The 17,770-nt window shown below is 39.5% G+C and overlaps 1 protein-coding gene across 1 annotated transcript; it reads right to left on the minus strand.

Annotated features, from left to right (window-relative positions):
- Positions 1–4,607: 4,607 nt before the first annotated feature.
- LOC146922114 (uncharacterized) lies at positions 4,608–9,772 on the minus strand. Its single transcript, XM_085715218.1, has one exon. The coding sequence runs from the start codon at positions 7,011–7,013 to the stop codon at positions 5,520–5,522; it is 1,494 nt and encodes a 497-aa protein (XP_085571344.1). The 5' UTR covers positions 7,014–9,772; the 3' UTR covers positions 4,608–5,519.
- Positions 9,773–17,770: the final 7,998 nt, after the last annotated feature.

Below are 17,770 nucleotides of genomic sequence, written 5' to 3' on the forward strand. Positions count from 1 at the left end.
TTTGGGACAAAAACATGTTTTATGCAGGGCTGAGCTATATCAACTCGCCACGGCGAGTAAAGAGCTCGCCATTGCGAGCAAGAAAGGCCGGAAGGGGTGGCTGCTCGCCACCAGCTCGCCACGGCGAGTTCAAGGAGAGCAAACAGTGGCTGCTGCCCTGTTTTCTCGTCTCGCCTTTTTGTCGTGCTCCGGTTCGGCTTTCATTCACGTAATCTTTTATAAATGTAAACCCCTCAAAACAAGACTCCAAGGAATAGATTTCTAAATGTTTTATTGAAAGCAAAGCAAGTATTTATTTATATTGGAAAACATGACATATGAGAGAAATATCCGTTTCACGATCGGGTAGCAAGTTATATTTCAAGTAGGGGAATGAACTAGAGCCTCGACTAGTTGTCGAGAATTAGATTGTTAATCATGAATGCATGTATAAGTTAGATTCCGAAGAATATTTCTACGCCCATGAACAAGTATGAACACTTACCGCTATTCGGATCGATCAAGGTTCCGAGGTAAGCTTTAAGCATGAATAGGTTTAACCTAAATAAGCGACAAGACCATGACAAGTATAAGTAGGTGGCATGTCTTTTGCTATCCACGTCAGGGGGATACAAGGGGTTCTCAATATGAGAACGATTCAAGCCGTAAGGGACCCGCATGTCACTGAAATTAACAAGATGTAGGTGCTCGTGTCTCTTGTTATCCACGCCAGGGGGATACGAGCGGTTCTCGACCTAAGGGGAACGGTTTAAGCCGCAAGGGACCCGCACGACACCGAGGGAGTCCGATGTACGTACATCGGTCACGTATGGGATTGTTCTCGGGGTTACTCCACCCGTGGCTCTCCGTAAAATGAACCAAGATAAGAATGTTTGTTCAACGCTAACATAATGAATAATGAACTTAGATGCGAATATATGTATGACATGAATATGTTTATGACCACGTACGAACTAATGTACGATTATGTTAGGTACAAGTACAAGTTAAGTAAAGAATGTGATGCCGATGACGTTCTTAGGTTTCCCTAATCGTCCGGCATAGGATTGTGTCATGAACATGTTACATGAAGCCCTCGATGCATTTACCGTATCTTGGCATAGTGGTCTTAGGTTCCCTTGACCGCCATGACACATATGATGGTAGTAAGCCTTTAACAAGTAAGATGTTTTTATGACGGCCCTAGTATGCACAACCGTCTAAGTATACAAGACTGCACACACGTATAATCAACCGTCAGGTTGTATTGTAGACACGTGGTAACCGTAGGTTCCCCTGAGGTTACCTATAGCCTAGGGTTAGGTGGAACTCACTGAGACATTATGTCTCATCCCAATCCTTATTTGTTTCAGATAAACAGGTTGGATTAGCAAGCTAGTAGCCGAATGGATGATGCGACAAGTGTTCGTTTGTACCGCTACAAGATGTATGGTTAATCAAGGTTGCTTATAGTATATTTATGAAAAGCTGAGTTGTATTTTTGTTGCACAAACGCATTTGTTGTATAAGATTATTCATTCGAAGTTTTTTTTAAGTTGTAAATCTTAATGTATCCAGTACTCAATTTAACGCACGTGCTAGACTTTCTAGATACGTCTAGTATGGGTGTTACAACTTGCCACTTGAAACAAGATAAAATGTAGACTCAAGCTGTCCGTTGTTTAGGACTTGCCACTCGAAACAAGATAAAGGTAAAGTCAAGATGTCCGTTGTTTAGGACTTGCCACTTGAAACAAGATAAAGGTAGACTCAAGCTGTCCGTTGTTTGGGACTTGCCACTTGAAACAAGATAAAGGTAGACTCAAGCTGTCCGTTGTTTAGGACTCGCCACTTGAAAGAGGATAAAGATAGACTCAAGTTGTCCGTTGTTTAGGACTCGCCACTTGAAAGAAGATAAAGATAGACTCAAGTTGTCCGTTGTCTAGGACTTGCCACTTGAAATAAGATAAAGATAGACTCAAGCTGTCCGTTGTCTAGGACTTGCCACTTGGAACAAGATAAAGATAGACTCAAGCTGTCCGTTGTTTAGGACTTGCCACTTGAAAGAAGATAAAGATAGACTCAAGCTGTCCGTTGTTTAGGACTTGCCACTTGAAAGAAGATAAAGATAGACTCAAGCTGTCCGTTGTTTAGGACTTGACACTTGAAACAAGATAAAGGTAGACTCAAGCTGTCCGTTGTTTAGGACTCGCCACTTGAAAGAAGATAAAGATAGACTCAAGGTGTCCGTTGTTTAGGACTCGCCACTTGAAAGAAGATAAAGATAGACTCAAGATGTCCGTTGGTTAGGACTTGCCACTTGAATTAAGATAAAGATAGACTCAAGATAGACTCAAGCTGTCCGTTGTTTAGGACTTGCCACTTGAAACAAGATAAAGATAGACTCAAGCTGTCCGTTTGTTTAGGACTTGCCACTTGATACTGACGGGTGACATCTCTTGACCAGACACACTGGGGATGGCACTCTTGATGATAATAAGATGATTGCCAACTGCTCGTTTGTAGAACTCGCCGTTTGGCACAATGATAAGTAAGGACCGAATCGAAGGGGTGTGGCCAAACAAAACTCTGGGTGACTGATGCAACCATGTATGAATTGATATTATGCATATGCTGGGTATGAATATGTGAAAGTATTAAGGTATGAATGTATGATTGTATGAATTGTACCCTGTATGACTGTATGTACAAATTTGTATGGCTGGTGACCCGATGAAACGAGACAAGACAGGTAGGATGGGAGGCGGACTGACATCGCAATACAAACACTCGGCAAACTTCCTTGGAGATGATATCATTGTGAACAAATCGAGCCGTTGGCGGTGTAAAACCTGGCATAAGGTGGCAACTGATGCCTCTTGGGGAGAAAGCCCATTGTTTAACCATCAGCCTGGAAGAAGTCGCCATTTGTAAATCAGCGCGGAATGTTTTTCCCTTGTCATGCTTCGACAGTCATTTTTGTATTTTTTTTTTAAAAAAAAAATCCTTAACTTTTGCCTGGACCGCCCTTTCGGGTTTTCAGTCCACCAGGAGTATCTTCCTTTTTTGTGCCCCTAATTTTTGCCTGGACCTCCCTTTCGGGTTTTCAGTCCACCGGGACGCTCTCTATTGCCTAAGCCGCCTTTTCAGGTTTTCAACTTAGCGAGCATTGATTTTTTTGTATTATTTTTTGTATATATTTCTTTGTTTTGACTGTGAAAGCATCTTGCTTGAAGCAGAGGTCCTCTCCATAATGCTTAGCCACGCTTCTCTTTTGGAATGTAACCGTTCTCAAGGTGCATGCTGATGTACGCTTCACCTACTCACGAATTCAAAGAGAGTGTGCTTGTTGTTCACACTTTTCAAAAGATGTAAAAAAAGTTGTATTTTGAAAAATTTTGCTTCGAGTATTGCCATCAAAAATAGAAGAAATTTTGCAAATAGAATAAATGAGAGTTCCAAATAATTGGGCACAGGCTCAAATTTGATGAATTGAGTGGGGACCTGCCAATGGCATGGCTCCACGGATCTTTGAAAAATTTGGAAAATGGTAAATATATTGGAAGGTACATTGAACACAATAACCGTTATACTCCCTGACAACTTTGAATGCCCCAGTTCCGAGTCTTTGATCTGCAGATGCTTCAAATCAGAGGTCTTTTGATAGCTGGATGCCCCCAAGTGGATGGTGCTTGACTGGATGCAGTTACTTTGTCATGATCCTTAACTTTTGCATAGATCGCCCTTTTCGGGTTTCAACCTATCAGGATAATCATCATTTTTTGTTCATGTCTCTAATTTTTGCCTGGACCGCCCTTTCGGGTTTTCAGTCCACCGAGACGCTCATTTTTGCCTAAGCCGCTTTTTATGATTTGCGACTTATCGAGCTTTTATTTTTTGACAGAGTATTTCTTGACTGCACCGGCATTCATGGGACGCGTGAGTTTGTCACCATCCGTAGTTGCAAAAGTCATTGTATATGGGCCTTCATAGTTAAGCATCCACTTGCCCCTGGAGTCTGATTGAAAAGTATTACCTTTTTAGGCATGAAGTCTCCTTCTTGAAATTCATGGGGACGAACCTTTTTGTTAGAAGCTTGTTTCAAACCTCTTTTGATATGTTTGCACAACGTCGTCATGTGTTTAAATTCGATCAAGCTTGGACTTTAGCAGAACTCCTATTGACGGGACTTCGACCTTCACGGAAAGCACGACCTCCATGTTGCATATTGGGGAAGGAGGGGGGGCTGCCCCTGTTGAAATGTGTACTGAAGTACGATATTTGAGCAAAGCGAATGGTAGCACGCTGAGCCAGTCTTTGTAATTGAATGTCATCTTCTGGACAATCTCCTTGATATTTTGTTTGCAGCTTCAATGGCTAAGATGCCCCAATATGTGAGAGATCTCGTCGGGAATCTCTTCATTTTCCTTCTTCAGCTTCGGACACAGGGAACTCAAAGTTGGAAGAGAGTACATGGTTAACGTGTTCAACGGGTTTATTAATGCATGATTTGATTATTGATTTTGACAAGTGTAAGTTATGATTATGCAGATATTTGAGAATGATTATATTTTTTGGTTTTTTGTATTACCATTTTTCCAGAACAAAGTACAAAATAAAAAACAAAGTCGGGATCAAAACGACCTTTTTATTAATGATGAAAATGCTTAAAGCAAAAAGCCCTACACCAGTTCACTTTCGTCTCGGGCAGAACGAAAGGTTTTTTTTTTGAAAAGCAGCAAACAACAAACCAACGCATTATTTGAACAGATAAGTAGTAGAAGGAAGATCAAAAACGACCCAAATGTGGCTTGCAAGTCCGAATTCAATCTTCGAAGAGCAATATATTGGCTTCAATCAGCTTCTGGACTTCAATCTTCAAAGAGAGACAGTGCTCAATGTCATGGCCAGGTGCTCCTTGATGAAAGGCACAGGAGAGGTCAGGTTGATACCCAACCGGCAACTCGTTGGGCACTCGAGGAGGCTTTCTAGTTTTGACAAGGTTCTTCATGAGCAAGATCGTAAGCAGCTTCGCATACGTCATTGGGATTGGGTCAAACTGCATCTTTGGAGCCTGTTGTCGAGGCTGTTGTTGATGTTGGCGTTCGTGCCCCTGCTGGAACTGCAGATTCTTTGACTCGCCCTGGAGCGTTGTGATCTCTTGTCCACACTTCTCCCTTTTTGTTTGCACGAGTGTCGTAGGTGCGAGTTGGCCTTGGGCGAGGACAGTCGGACCACTTTTGAAACAGATTGACCTCTATGGAAAAGAAATTTTGTGAGACTCATAATTGAGACTATGAAATGCAAAATGATGCATGATGCTTATGCAAAAATAGACACTTTTTTTTTATCGAAGGACTTATAAAAGCAAATTTGTAAACATCATAATTGAAAATTTCATTGACTAATTAAAGTACTACAAGATAATTCTCTTTTAACAAAACTGAGCCAAGGGATGGACTCCAAAGTACATCACAAAAAGCTAGAAAATAACATAAAGTGGTGAAACAGGTGGGAAACTCTTGAGCTCTTGTAGTAGACTACTCCTCGAAATCTGGGTGCGCCCCTGCGAAGAAATCCATGCACTCCTTCTTGCTGATAAATTGCGCAAGCGTCGCACTTTGGGCTTGGATCTGAGCATTTTTCTCGATCAATTGTCGCTCTTTGTTAAGGAGCTTATGCTTGAGTTGCAGTATTTCCACATCTTTATCCCCTACTTCAGACATAGCTTCTTCGTACTTCCTTTTCCAAGTAGTACACACACGGTTTAAGTCAGCCATTTTCTCCTGGTACTTCTCTTGGGTACTGAGGGGTAAGGGTAAAGGTAGTTCTGGGGTAGTTGATGACAAGTACCTCGGTAGAGGGTAAGGCATCCTATGCTTAACAGCTTTGTCGATAACCCATTGGGTATAGGTTTCATAAGTGAGGTCCGACTTATCCCCCAATTGATTGCTGTTTTTCCTGCGGATGGTACGCCAAGCTTTCACGAACTGGTCTCTCATAGCTTTGCTATCGGTGAGGTTGAGATAGAATGTGCCCTCAAATGCAATGTTGCAAGGCTTTTCTTTCATAGGATACCCGAATTGGCGTCTAGCAATGATAGGGTTGTAGCTGATTCCCCCATGTATACCGAGGAGAGGCACATTACCGAAATCTCCACATGAGTCAATGATGGTTCCGGTGTCGTAAGCTGGGTTGTACCAAACTACATCAGCTGGAGCAAGGGACATGATTTTTTCGGAGTATATAGCTTTGTCTTTGGAGAGGTAGAATTGAGGTAGGTGTGAGATGTACCACCTATAGAGTAAAGGTGCACAACAAAGAATGGTTCCGCCCTGCTTATCGGTTCTATGGTGGATGGAGTGGTAAGTATCAGCAAGGAGAGTAGGGACAGGGTTTTTGGTGAGGAAAATTTGGATGGCATTAGCATCGACAAAACCATTAACGTTGGGGAAAAGCACAAGGCCATATATGAGCAAGGCCAGGATGGACTCGAAAGCAACGGTATTCTTTGATGCAGCAAAAATGTTGGCTTTACTGATTAGGAATTTGGAAGTTAGCCCCTGGATTTTCTCTTTCCCTTTGGTAGTGAGGTTATCAGTTATGTCGGATATCTTGAGGTGAAGGGCTTTTGCAATATCTGATGCCTTAGGGGCCCCCTCGAGACCACGGAAAGGTACTATATCAAGTATGGGTAGACCGACCAAATAGGAATACTCTTCAAGGGTGGGGACAAGCTGGTAGTCCGGGAAGGTGAAGCAGTGGAGGAAAGGATCATAGAATTGGACCAAAGTCTTGAGGATCCCTTCGTCGAACTTTGTGTTGAGAATCTTGAGCAACTTCCCATGGTGAGACTGAAAACCTGCTGGATTAGTGATGACATCTCCTAAACTCCTCAAGCTTCCCAGATCTTGGCTTTGGAAGCTATACTTCTTAATACTCCTAGTAGCCATATCTACAATGTTTACAAAAACTTGTTTAAGTCCTTCGATATTTTTTAATGAGAAAAAGTCTTCATGAATGAATGAATGCATGTATGCACGATTGTGCTAACATAAACAGTGATAATATGGTGAGGTTAAGTCCACATGTTGGAGTCAAGGGTAACAACGCCATTTGGTAAGGACTATGGTTTTATTTGTACTTGTAACAAGGGTTCTACCAAAGTTCCCGAATTCCAACCGCCTTTGAACTTTATCGGATACCGAGACAACACCCGGTCCAACATCGTTCGTAGGAAAGTCTAATTCGAGTGTAGTATCGCGTGTCGACTAATACCGAGACAACACCCGGTTAGCCACCACACTACGTCCTAAAAAGGCCAAGATGGGTTAAGGGTTACTAAAGGTCCTTAGCGTTCAACGGAAACTTAAGAGTAATAAAGTCTAAGCGTGACAACACCCGCTGACATATATCACTTCAAGCTCCTCCGCTGAGTGTGGTTATCTCACGTGTGACAAGACACGAGAATACTCTCAGTATGCCACTATGAGTCTACCACTCCTATCTTATGTTTCACTCAAGTCCAGGTTAGGACTCATCTCACCACTCACGTTAAAAGAAAGAAGAAAGAAGAAGGAAGAACATATATACACGTATTTCCATCTTTTATTTTTTTTATTTTTTAAGCAAGTTATAGCACAAAAATTAAATAAGACCAAGTTAGGCTCAACCCTCTTAGGGGGTCCCCAGTGAAGTCGCCATTTCTGTCGCATCATTTTTTGGAGATCAAGGCTATTTGATTAGCTTTTGACTCACTGTTTTATTTCACGACTGAACATTTAATTTTTAAAGAAAAGGGGAAAAAAGTTCAAACACCCCATTTTGAAAAGATTTAGGGTTCGGGGGTTAGTTACATAAAGGGAAGGTGTTAGCACCCTTTATGTCCGTAGTACTCTACGGGAACCTCTTGGTTTTATTTAAATAATGTGCTATAACTTGCTTTTTTTGGAAAAAAAAGGATTTGAAATGATAAAAAGAAAGAAGACTTAGTTTATCTACATTTTATTGATTTGGAAGGACAAGTCCCTTGCCTACGTACCCGTGAGGGATCAAAATCACGTAGTTCGTGGTTAAAAAACTGACGTTTGATTGGTTGTGTGTTTTTTATTAGTTTGAAAAAGGTTTTAAAATGGAAAAGCCAAATGGCAAAATGAATTTGTTTGTGTTTTTTAATATTGAAGAAAATGGACTCAAAATAAATTAGATTGATTGATATTTGATTAAGAAAAGAAAATAAAAAGACGTCACTCGATTTAAGATCAAGGTTTATTTAAAAAAAATATTTTTTGTGTTTTTGAACTATTTGCATGTTTTTGTTGTTTTTTTGAATAATGATTAAACTAGAACTACCACTAACGGAGCAAGAAAATAAAAGCGTGGGCACTTTGTGGTGACATTGGATCACCACAAAGACCATTGTCCTAAACTACAAAGTATAACAAGTAAAGCATACACCCACACACGCACACATGCATCTAAACTATTACAAAAAACCTATTAATACATTCTAAGGTCTGCGATAAAAATAAATAAATTACATTGAAGCCTAATTACATTCTAAACAACTAATAAGATAAATGATGATGATTAAAGATGCTAAAAAAAGGAATGTACCATGAATTAAAATGAGATGCAAGTGGAATATATACAATGAAAATAAAATGCATGAACAATTCACAAACTATAAACGAAATAAATATGAAAATGCATGCAGGGGGGTGCGGCAATATTCAGAGGCATGCAGTAAGTAAAAGAGTTAATGGGCTTAGGTTAAGGGCGTGGGCCTATGGGGATTCAATCAGGATCATTAGATTGAGATCAAATGGCCATAAATACGAGGGTGTACTGTTAGTGTGTGTGCCTGCGCGCATATGATACAGGGAGGTTATAAAACGTTTTTCTTTATCTCTTCCCACATTTCAATTCGTCTTTCTCTCTCCATTTTCTCAGACATTCTTTTCCTCCCTCAATTCCTTTCTTCTTCGATCTGGAAACAAAACACAAATACACATGTAAAAAAACTAGATGTATGCAAGCAACTACCTTTTTGCCGCGATTCGTTTTCGTCGACTTGTGAAAGAGGTGTGCTGCGGCTTGCAACAGCTTGCTGTTGTGTCGTGTCTAGTTGTTGTACGCTGTCAACGACGGCGTCGGTTCGTTCGTTCGGTGATGGGTTTGATCGGCTGCTGTGACACGGTTTGATTTTTGGCTTTTGCGGTTCCGTTACGTCGTGAAACGGTCTGTTTGGTTCCTTCTTCGCTTTGCTGCTCGTCGGTGACGAATTGAGGTGGTTCTGATTCGCCGGTTAGGTTAATGTCGGGTGTAGATGTTATTGTTTTAGTTATGGGTTCGTGACTGGTTGTGGGGATTGTGAATGTCGCCGCTTGAAAATTGTTGGTCTGTTGTTGATTGGTGCGATGGCTTTTTGTGGTTTGGAGTGGCGTGAGTTTAGTTCGAACAGGATGCTTGGTTTGAGTGCTGCTGGGTTGATGTTTGTAATGTGACTGGGTTTGAATTTAGGTGTTGGATTTAAGGTTGTTTGCTGCGTTTGAATTGCTGTTGTCATTTTGCAGGTTTTCAATGAAAATTGTGCGTGGAAAATTGGTGAATTCCGCCCCCTAACTGTGCTGCAGATTGGTCCTTTTAGAGTGCTGGGTTTAGATGAAACCGAATCCCTGGCTTGTGCAGAAGGAAAGTGAATTTGTTCCTGGGTTTCGGGATCGGATAGAGGAAGAGCGCGTTGGAGGTGCGAACAGGCTGTATGGATTTGGACTAGAATTCCATGAGGCAGGCGTGTGAAAGAATTTTTGTGGATTGGAACTCCTTTTTTGGACTTATCAAATAATACTAAAAAAAATAAAAGAGGAAAGAAAAAAAAATAACGCTAAAGTTATGCAAACACTTATCTAAAAATGATATGCAATAATTAAACAAATAAGACTAAAATAGAATAAAAAAAAAAAAAGACTTACCTAAAAATGAAATAATTAAACAAATAAAGACTAAACAAAAATTATAATTAAATTTTTTTTTTTAAAAAAAAAGAAAGAATAAAGGATGGAAATTTTAATTAAAAATGAAAAATGAAAATAAAAGAGAAGAGGACCCGACTCGGAACTAAAAATGAGGTATTTTAAAATACCTCTCTGCCGAATTTTCCACCGAAAAGTCAAAGACTGATCGGGGCCAAAGGACACGTGTTAATGGATGAATGCAGGATCCTTAGGTCAAAAATTGGGGTATGACAGGTACCCATTGTGCTATGGGTCCTGGAAGGTTAGTACTGGAAGTTTTACTCTTCACTTCTTGTACTTTAGATTGTGTTTTAGGTTGCTTCTGATGAACCATTACCTTAGGTTTAACACCTTTTGGTTTTGGTATTTCAGAAGAAGAAAATGTTTTGTTTTTCTGAATACCAAACTTCAGGATCTTAGATTCTGGTTTCAACAGACTTTGAGGAACAGATTCTGATCTCTTCAGAATCCTGATCTTTGAGGATTTGGATTCAGAGTTAGTCACAACCTTAGACTTAAGATTCTTTGGCTTTGATGCAATCTTAGCCTTAGAGCCAGAAGCTTCAGGTTCTGACTGAACCACAGTTTCACCTTTTACACTTTCAGGTACAAAAACTGTTTTCAGTCCTTCCTTGATGCATTCACAACAGGATTTAAGATTGGTTTCATTAGTTTTCACTTCTGAAAAACCAATTCCTCTGCCATTGTTCTTGTAAATGCTATAAATCATAGAAGCAACTCTGCTTCTGTCAATGTCAGACATGATAAAATATTCAAGAGCAATCTCATGGTTGCTTAAAGGTTTTCCATTACACTTTTCTTGCAGCTTCTGACATAAGAACCTGAACTTGTCTTCATAAGTTTTACATATGAAGTCAAAACCTCTGAGTCCTTCTTTAGAAGCCTTCAGATCCAATGGAGTTGATTCTTGTTGTTTCATTAAATCAACATATTTTTCTTTTAAATCTTTCAACGCATTGGTTCTTACTTCAAAATGTGTAAGGAGTTCTTTAAGAGACTCAATCAACTCTTCTTTGGGAATTTTAGCATATACCTCATTTTCTTCTTCTGAATCTGATTCTGATCCAGCTTCTAAAGTTGCTGTAGCTACTAACCCAACAGTTATCTTTGCACTTTCATCAGCTTCCTCTTTATCAGATGCAAAATCACTTTCTAAATCATCCCAGGTGGCCATCAAACTCTGTTTAATCTGCTTCTTGAATTTGCTTGGTTTGAAAGTTGACTTCTTTGACTTGTCCTTTGACTTATCTTTCTGAAGATCAGGGTAATCAGCAATGAAATGTCCAGGCTTCTTACAGTTGAAGCATCCCTTCTGATCTTCTCTCTTTGAGCTTCTGATGTTACTCCTTCTGGTCAGAAACTTCCTATTCTTCTTAGCCAGATATTGCAGTCTGTTGGAGAGCATAGCCATCTCAGCAACATCTTCTTCAGAGTCTGAACCAGATGGTTATTCTTCTTCAGAGTCAACTACTTTGAGAGCTTTTGATGACTTGCATTTGGATGGAAGAGCTATTGATTTACTCTTCTTAGTAGACTCATGTTCATTAAGACTTAACTCGTGAACTTTGAGAGAACTAACAAGATCTTCAACACTTAAAGTGTTTAAATCTTTAGCTTCCTCAACGGCAGTCACCTTTGGTCTCCATCTAGCAGGCAAGCTTCTTAGTATCTTGCTAACATGGTCAGAAGCAACATAACTCTTCTTCAGTATTTGTAGTCCAGATACTAGGGTTTGAAACCTTGAGTACATCTCCTCAATAGTTTCATCATCCTTCATCTTGAACAACTCATACTGATGAACCAACATAGAGCCTTTGCTTCTCTAACTTTCTTGCTACCTTTATAGTTAGCACAAAGAGAAGCAAACATTGTTTTAGCAGTTGACTTGTCACTCGTCTTCATGTACTCTGCTTTAGGAATAGTAGTGACAAGTGCTCCTCTGATAATATGATGCCTCTTGTAGGTCTTCTTCTGAGCAGGAGTATGTTTCTTTCTATCAACAGCAGCTCCTTCTTCATCAAGAACCAAGTCACCAACTCCTTCTTCAAGTATATCCCATAGTTCTTCATCTAAACTCATGATATAGTTGTAGAAGTTGGTCTTCTACCAAGAAAATTCTTCAGGATCTCCATTGAACTTAGGAACTTTTCCAGAGTTGGACTTTTTGTTGTCACCATTGTAATCATAAGCCACATCATTATGATTAGCACCAGAACCAGAGCCAGAAACAGATGATTCACCAGACATGTTTTTCTCAGATCTTGGACTGTTACACTGTTAGGTGTTATCCACAGAATCAAGGCTCTAGATACCAATTGAAGGGGAGAAAAACACAAGAAGGGGGGTTGAATTGTGTTGGACGTTTCTTCATTTTCTCTAAAACTCAAAACACTTAAGTTCAGAAACTTGAAGAACAGCTTCTGAATTGGGTGATCAGGAGCGTATGCAGCGGAATAAAAACAGAGAGAAAGGAAAGAAGAAAGACACAAGCAATTATACAGGTTCCTTCCACAAACTGGAAGTAGTCATGTCCCGCTTGCACTTCCAAGGAGAGTTCACTATAATGTAATATCTGATTACAATTGCTCAAGCACACAGCAAGAGACTTCAAATGCTCAAACACAACTTGCAAGAGTCTTCCTATGCTCAAGAACACAATCAAGAGACTTCTAATGCTCAAGCACAACTGCAAGAGACTTCTAATCAAACAAAATTACAATGAAAAATGTTTGAGATTGAACACTTGATATACAATCAGTGGTGTTCACAATACAAATCAGATAAGACTCTTAAGACTCAAGAATTTCTAAGATATGAACTTGAAAAACAAAAATTCTAAGTGAACTTTGGATGTGGAATGATTTCAACAGAGTTTTGACGCTTTCAAATTGTTGTAGAGTCTTGTTCATTCCTTAGGTATTCACTCCTATTTATAGAGGTGTGAAATGAACGTTGTAAGTGCCAGCACATCCAAAAAGAGTCGTTGTTGAAGCTTGATCTTTCACCAATGATTCTTTGCCTGATTTAGTTATTATCCTATGAAGAATCAATTTCAAATCCATTCCAGTTGAGAGGGAACATTTCTGCAGGCTTGGTTGTATCTTCTGAGTTGTTATCTTGTCTTGTAGTGGAGACACAAAACAGAGTAGTAGAGAAGGTGGTTGTACAGTTCATACATAGTACAATGTCAACGCTCTTGTTCATTTTGCAAGCAAATGCCTTCAAATACTTTTGAAATGACCGTTGCAAAGTTCCAATAGTCTTTTGCCATCTTTAGACGAGTTTCAATCCATGAAACAACTCTTGAATCCTTGAATTCTGCAAATTCAGTTGATCTTCAGCTTCTAGTGAAAATAGCTTCTGATAAGGCCGCTTCTGATGACGTGGCACTTCAGGACCTCTAGTCTTCAGGAGCACTAGTCTTCAGGAGCTTCTAGTCTTCAGGAGCACTTTGCCTTCAGGAGCTTCTAAGCTTCAATCTTGTTGATTCCTTTGCTCTTTATTTGCTCATTCAGAACATTTGTATGATATAAATTTTTGTCTATGGTCTTGTACACTTGAACAAATATTAGCAATTCCAATTGTCAATTTTTTAATACCTTGTTATCATCAAAACTCTAAAGGTATATTGTTAAACACATTTTGTTCCAACAATCTCCCCCTTTTTGATGATGACAAACAATAGTATTTAAAATTTGATCAATTGTTGTTAATCTAATTAACAAGTTGACTTTGAGGTTTTGAGGTTTGTAAGCTCTGACTCCCCCTGAGGCTGATAGTCTTTAAGGTGAGGTTTGTAAGCTCCCCCTAAGTTCTATCTGTTGGAACAAAATGTGTTTAACAATGAACCTTAAAGAGTTTTGATGATAACAAGGTATTAAAAATTGTAAATTGGACTAGCTAATATTTGTTCAAGTGTACAGGACCATAATTATAAAGTTACATCATCATTGGTTCTGAATGAGCAAATAAAGAGCAAAGGAAACAACAAAAATTTGAAGCTTGGACGCTCCTGAAGGCAACTTGTTACTGAAGAGAAAAAGCGCTCCTGAAGTTAAGTCGCTTCTGAAGTAAGGATAGTGCTCCTGAAGTTAAGACGCTTCTGAAGTAAGAATAGTGCTCCTGAAGACAAGAAGTCCAGAAGTCATATCATCAGAAGCTGCATCATCAGAAGCTGCAGAAGTCATATCATCAGAAGCTGCATCATCAGAAGCTGCATCATCAGAAGCTGCCTCATCAGAAGCTATTTCACCAGAAGCTGAATTTCAACTGGATTTGCAAAAGATTCATGAATTGAAGAATTATCAATGCAAAAGCTGTCTATTGGATTCGAAAACACAAACAAAGAATTAGTGGAATTCTGCAACGGTCATTTCAAAGGTGTTTGAAGGCTTGTGCTTGCAATTTGGACGAAAGCGTTGACATTGTACTTTGTACGAATTGTACAACCACGTTCTCCACTACTCTGTTTTGTGTCCACGCTACAAGACAAGAAAACAGCTCCAGAATACGGTTTCGCCTGCATATATGTTCCTTTGGATAAGGAATGGATTTCAAATTGGTTCTTCATAGGACAACAACCAAATCAGGCAAAAGATCATTGGTGAAAGATCAAGCTTCAACAACGACTCTTTGGTGTGCTGGCAATTTCACAACGTCTCTTTCACACCTCTATATAAAGATGTGAAGATTTAGAGTTTTGGTAATGCAAGAACGCTGAACGAAAGACTCACAAGATTTTCACAAGTACCAAACCTCTGCTGAAATTGTTCTGCATTCACTTAGAATTTCTGTGTCTCAAAGTCATATCTTAGAAATTCTTAAGTCCATTGAGTCTGTATCTGATTTGTATTGTGAACACCTCTGATTGTATATCAAGTGTTCAACCTTAAACAATTTTCTGTGTAATTTTGTTTAGTTAGGAAGTCTCTTGCTTGTGTGCTTGAGCATTGGAAGTCTCTTGCTTGTGTGCTTGAGCATTGGAAGTCTCTTGCTTGTGTGCTTGAGCAATTGTAATCAGATATTACTCTTAGTGAAATCTCCTTGGAAGTGCAAGGGGGAGTGGACTACTTCCGGATTGTGGAAGGAACCAGTATAATTGCTTTGTGTCGTTCTTCTTCTCTCTCTCTGTTTTTTCCGCTGCATTTAGATTCTGATCATCACTTCAGAAGCTGTCTCACTTAGCTTCTGATCAGTGTATTCAGTTGTTTAGGAGAAACGAAGAATTTTTCAAAACACAATTCAACCCCCCTTCTTGTGTTTTTCTCACCTTCAATTGGTATCTAGAGCCTTGGTCTGTTGTGTAACACTTAACCGTGCAACAGTCAAAGATCTGAGAAAAACATGACTACTCCTCCTCCTAATGGTTCTAGTGATACTAGCTATAAAAATGTCTCACATGATTATAGTGATAGTAAGAAAACCAGTGTTGGAAAAGTTCCAAAGTTCAATGGAGATGCTGAAGAGTTCTCTTGGTGGAAGACCAATTTTTACAGTTACATCATGAGCCTAGATGAAGAATTATGGGATATTCTGGAAGATGGTGTTGGTGATTTAGTCCTTGATGAAGAAGGAGCTGCTGTGGATAGAAAGAAATATACTCCAGAACTGAGGAAACTCTACAAGAAGCATCATATTATCAGAGGAGCTCTTGTCACTGCCATACCCAAAGCAGAGTACATGAAAATGAGTGACAAATCCACTGCTAAAGCTATGTTTGCTTCTCTCTGTTCAAATTATGAAGGGAGCAAGAAGGTCAAAGAAGCAAAGGCTCTTCTGCTTGTACATCAGTATGAGTTATTCAAGATGAAGGATGATGAAACTATTGAGGAGATGTACTCAAGGTTTCAAACCTTAGTTTCTGGGCTACAGATTCTAAAGAAGAGCTATGTTGCTTCTGATCATGTAAGCAAGATTCTCAGAAGCTTACCTGCCAGATGGAGACCGAAGGTGACTGCCATTGAGGAAGCTAAAGATTTAAACACTTTAAGTGTCGAAGATCTTGTTAGTTCTCTCAAAGTTCATGAGTTAAGTCTTAATGAACATGAGTCTACTAAGAAGAGTAAATCAATAGCTCTTCCATCCAAAGGCAAGTCATCAAAAGCACTCAGAGTGGTTGAATCTGAAGAGGAAGAACAGTCAAGTTCAGATTCTGAACCAGATGCTGCTGAAATGGCCATGCTCTCAAACAGACTTCAATATCTGGCCAAGAAGAACAGAAAGTTTCTCGCCAAAAGGGGTAACTCCAGAAGCTCAAGGAAAGAAGATCAGAAGGGATGCTTCAACTGTAAGAAGCCGGGACACTTCATTGCTGAATGCCCTGATCTTCAAAGAGAAAAGTCAAAGGACAAATCAAAGAGGTCTACATTCAAACCAAGCAAATTCAAGAAGCAGATTAAGCAGAGTTTAATGGCAACCTGGGATGATTTGGGTAGTGAATCTGGATCTGATAAAGAGGAAGCTGATGAAGATGCAAAGGTAGCTGTTGGGTTGGTAGCAACAGCAACTTCAGAAGCTGGATCAGATTCAGACTCAGAAGATGAAAACGAGGTATATTCCAAAATTCCCAGAGATGAACTTGTTGAGTCACTTAAAGAACTTCTTACACATTTTGAAGTAAGAACCAATGAGTTGAAGGATTTAAAAGAAAAATATGCTGATTTGGTACAACAGCAAAAATCAACTCTATTGGATCTGAAAGCTTCTGAACAAGGACTTAGGGGTTTTGACTTCATGTGTAAAACATATGAAGATCAGCTCAGGTTCTTATGTCAGAAGCTAAAAGAAAAGTGTAATGAAAAACCTTTAAGTAATCATGAAATTGCTCTTGAAGATTTCATTATATCTGGCATTGACAGAAGCAGAGTAGCTTCTATGATTTATAGCATTTACAAGAACAATGGCAGAGGAATTGGTTTTCCAGAGGTGAAACTTGAGAAAACCAATCTAAAGTCTTGTTGTGAATGCATCAAGGAAGGTCTGAAAACATTCTTTGTACCAGAAGGGGCTGAGTTGGAAACTGTTGTTCAATCAGAACCTGAAGCTTCTAGTTCTAAGGCTAAGATTACTTCAAAGCCAAAGAACTCTAAGTCAAAGGCTATGATCAAATCTGATTCCAAGATTTCAAAGGTTAGGATCCTGAAAAGATCAGAACCTATTCCTCAGAGTCTGGTGAAACCAAAATCTGGGGTTCTGAAGTCTAAATTTCAGAAGAAGTCAGTTACTGCTTCTGAAGTACCAAAACCTAAGGTGATGGTTAATCAGAAGCAACCCAACTCACAGCACAAGGTACAAGAAGTGAAGAGTAAAGCCTTAAGTACTAATCTTCCAGGACCCATAGAACAATGGGTACCTAAATCTAAAAATGTCAATGATGCAGGTATGTCTAAGAGCAGTGCCAAAGCAAAGATCATGGTACCTAGACAGCGGTTGCTCAAGACACATGACAGGAGACAAGTCCATGTTCCTCAGCCTAACAATGAAAGAGGGAGGAAATGTGAAATTTGGAGGCAACCAGTCAGGCAAGATCATAGGTACAGGAACTATTGGTAATTCCTCTACCTCAATTAATAATGTATGGTTGGTAGATGGTCTTGAACATAACCTTTTGAGCATTAGTCAATTTTGTGATAATGGTTATGATGTGCTTTTTGAAAAACCCAACTGTACAGTAATCAACAAGGAAGACAAATCCATTGTGTTCAAGGGAAAGAGAGTTGACAATGTCTATAAAATCAATTTTACTGAACTGGTTG

The sequence above is a fragment of the Medicago sativa genome, chromosome 5, assembly GCF_051527215.1.
Source record: "Medicago sativa cultivar Bolivia chromosome 5, Bolivia_mono, whole genome shotgun sequence".
In the NCBI taxonomy this organism is placed as follows: Eukaryota; Viridiplantae; Streptophyta; class Magnoliopsida; order Fabales; family Fabaceae; genus Medicago; species Medicago sativa.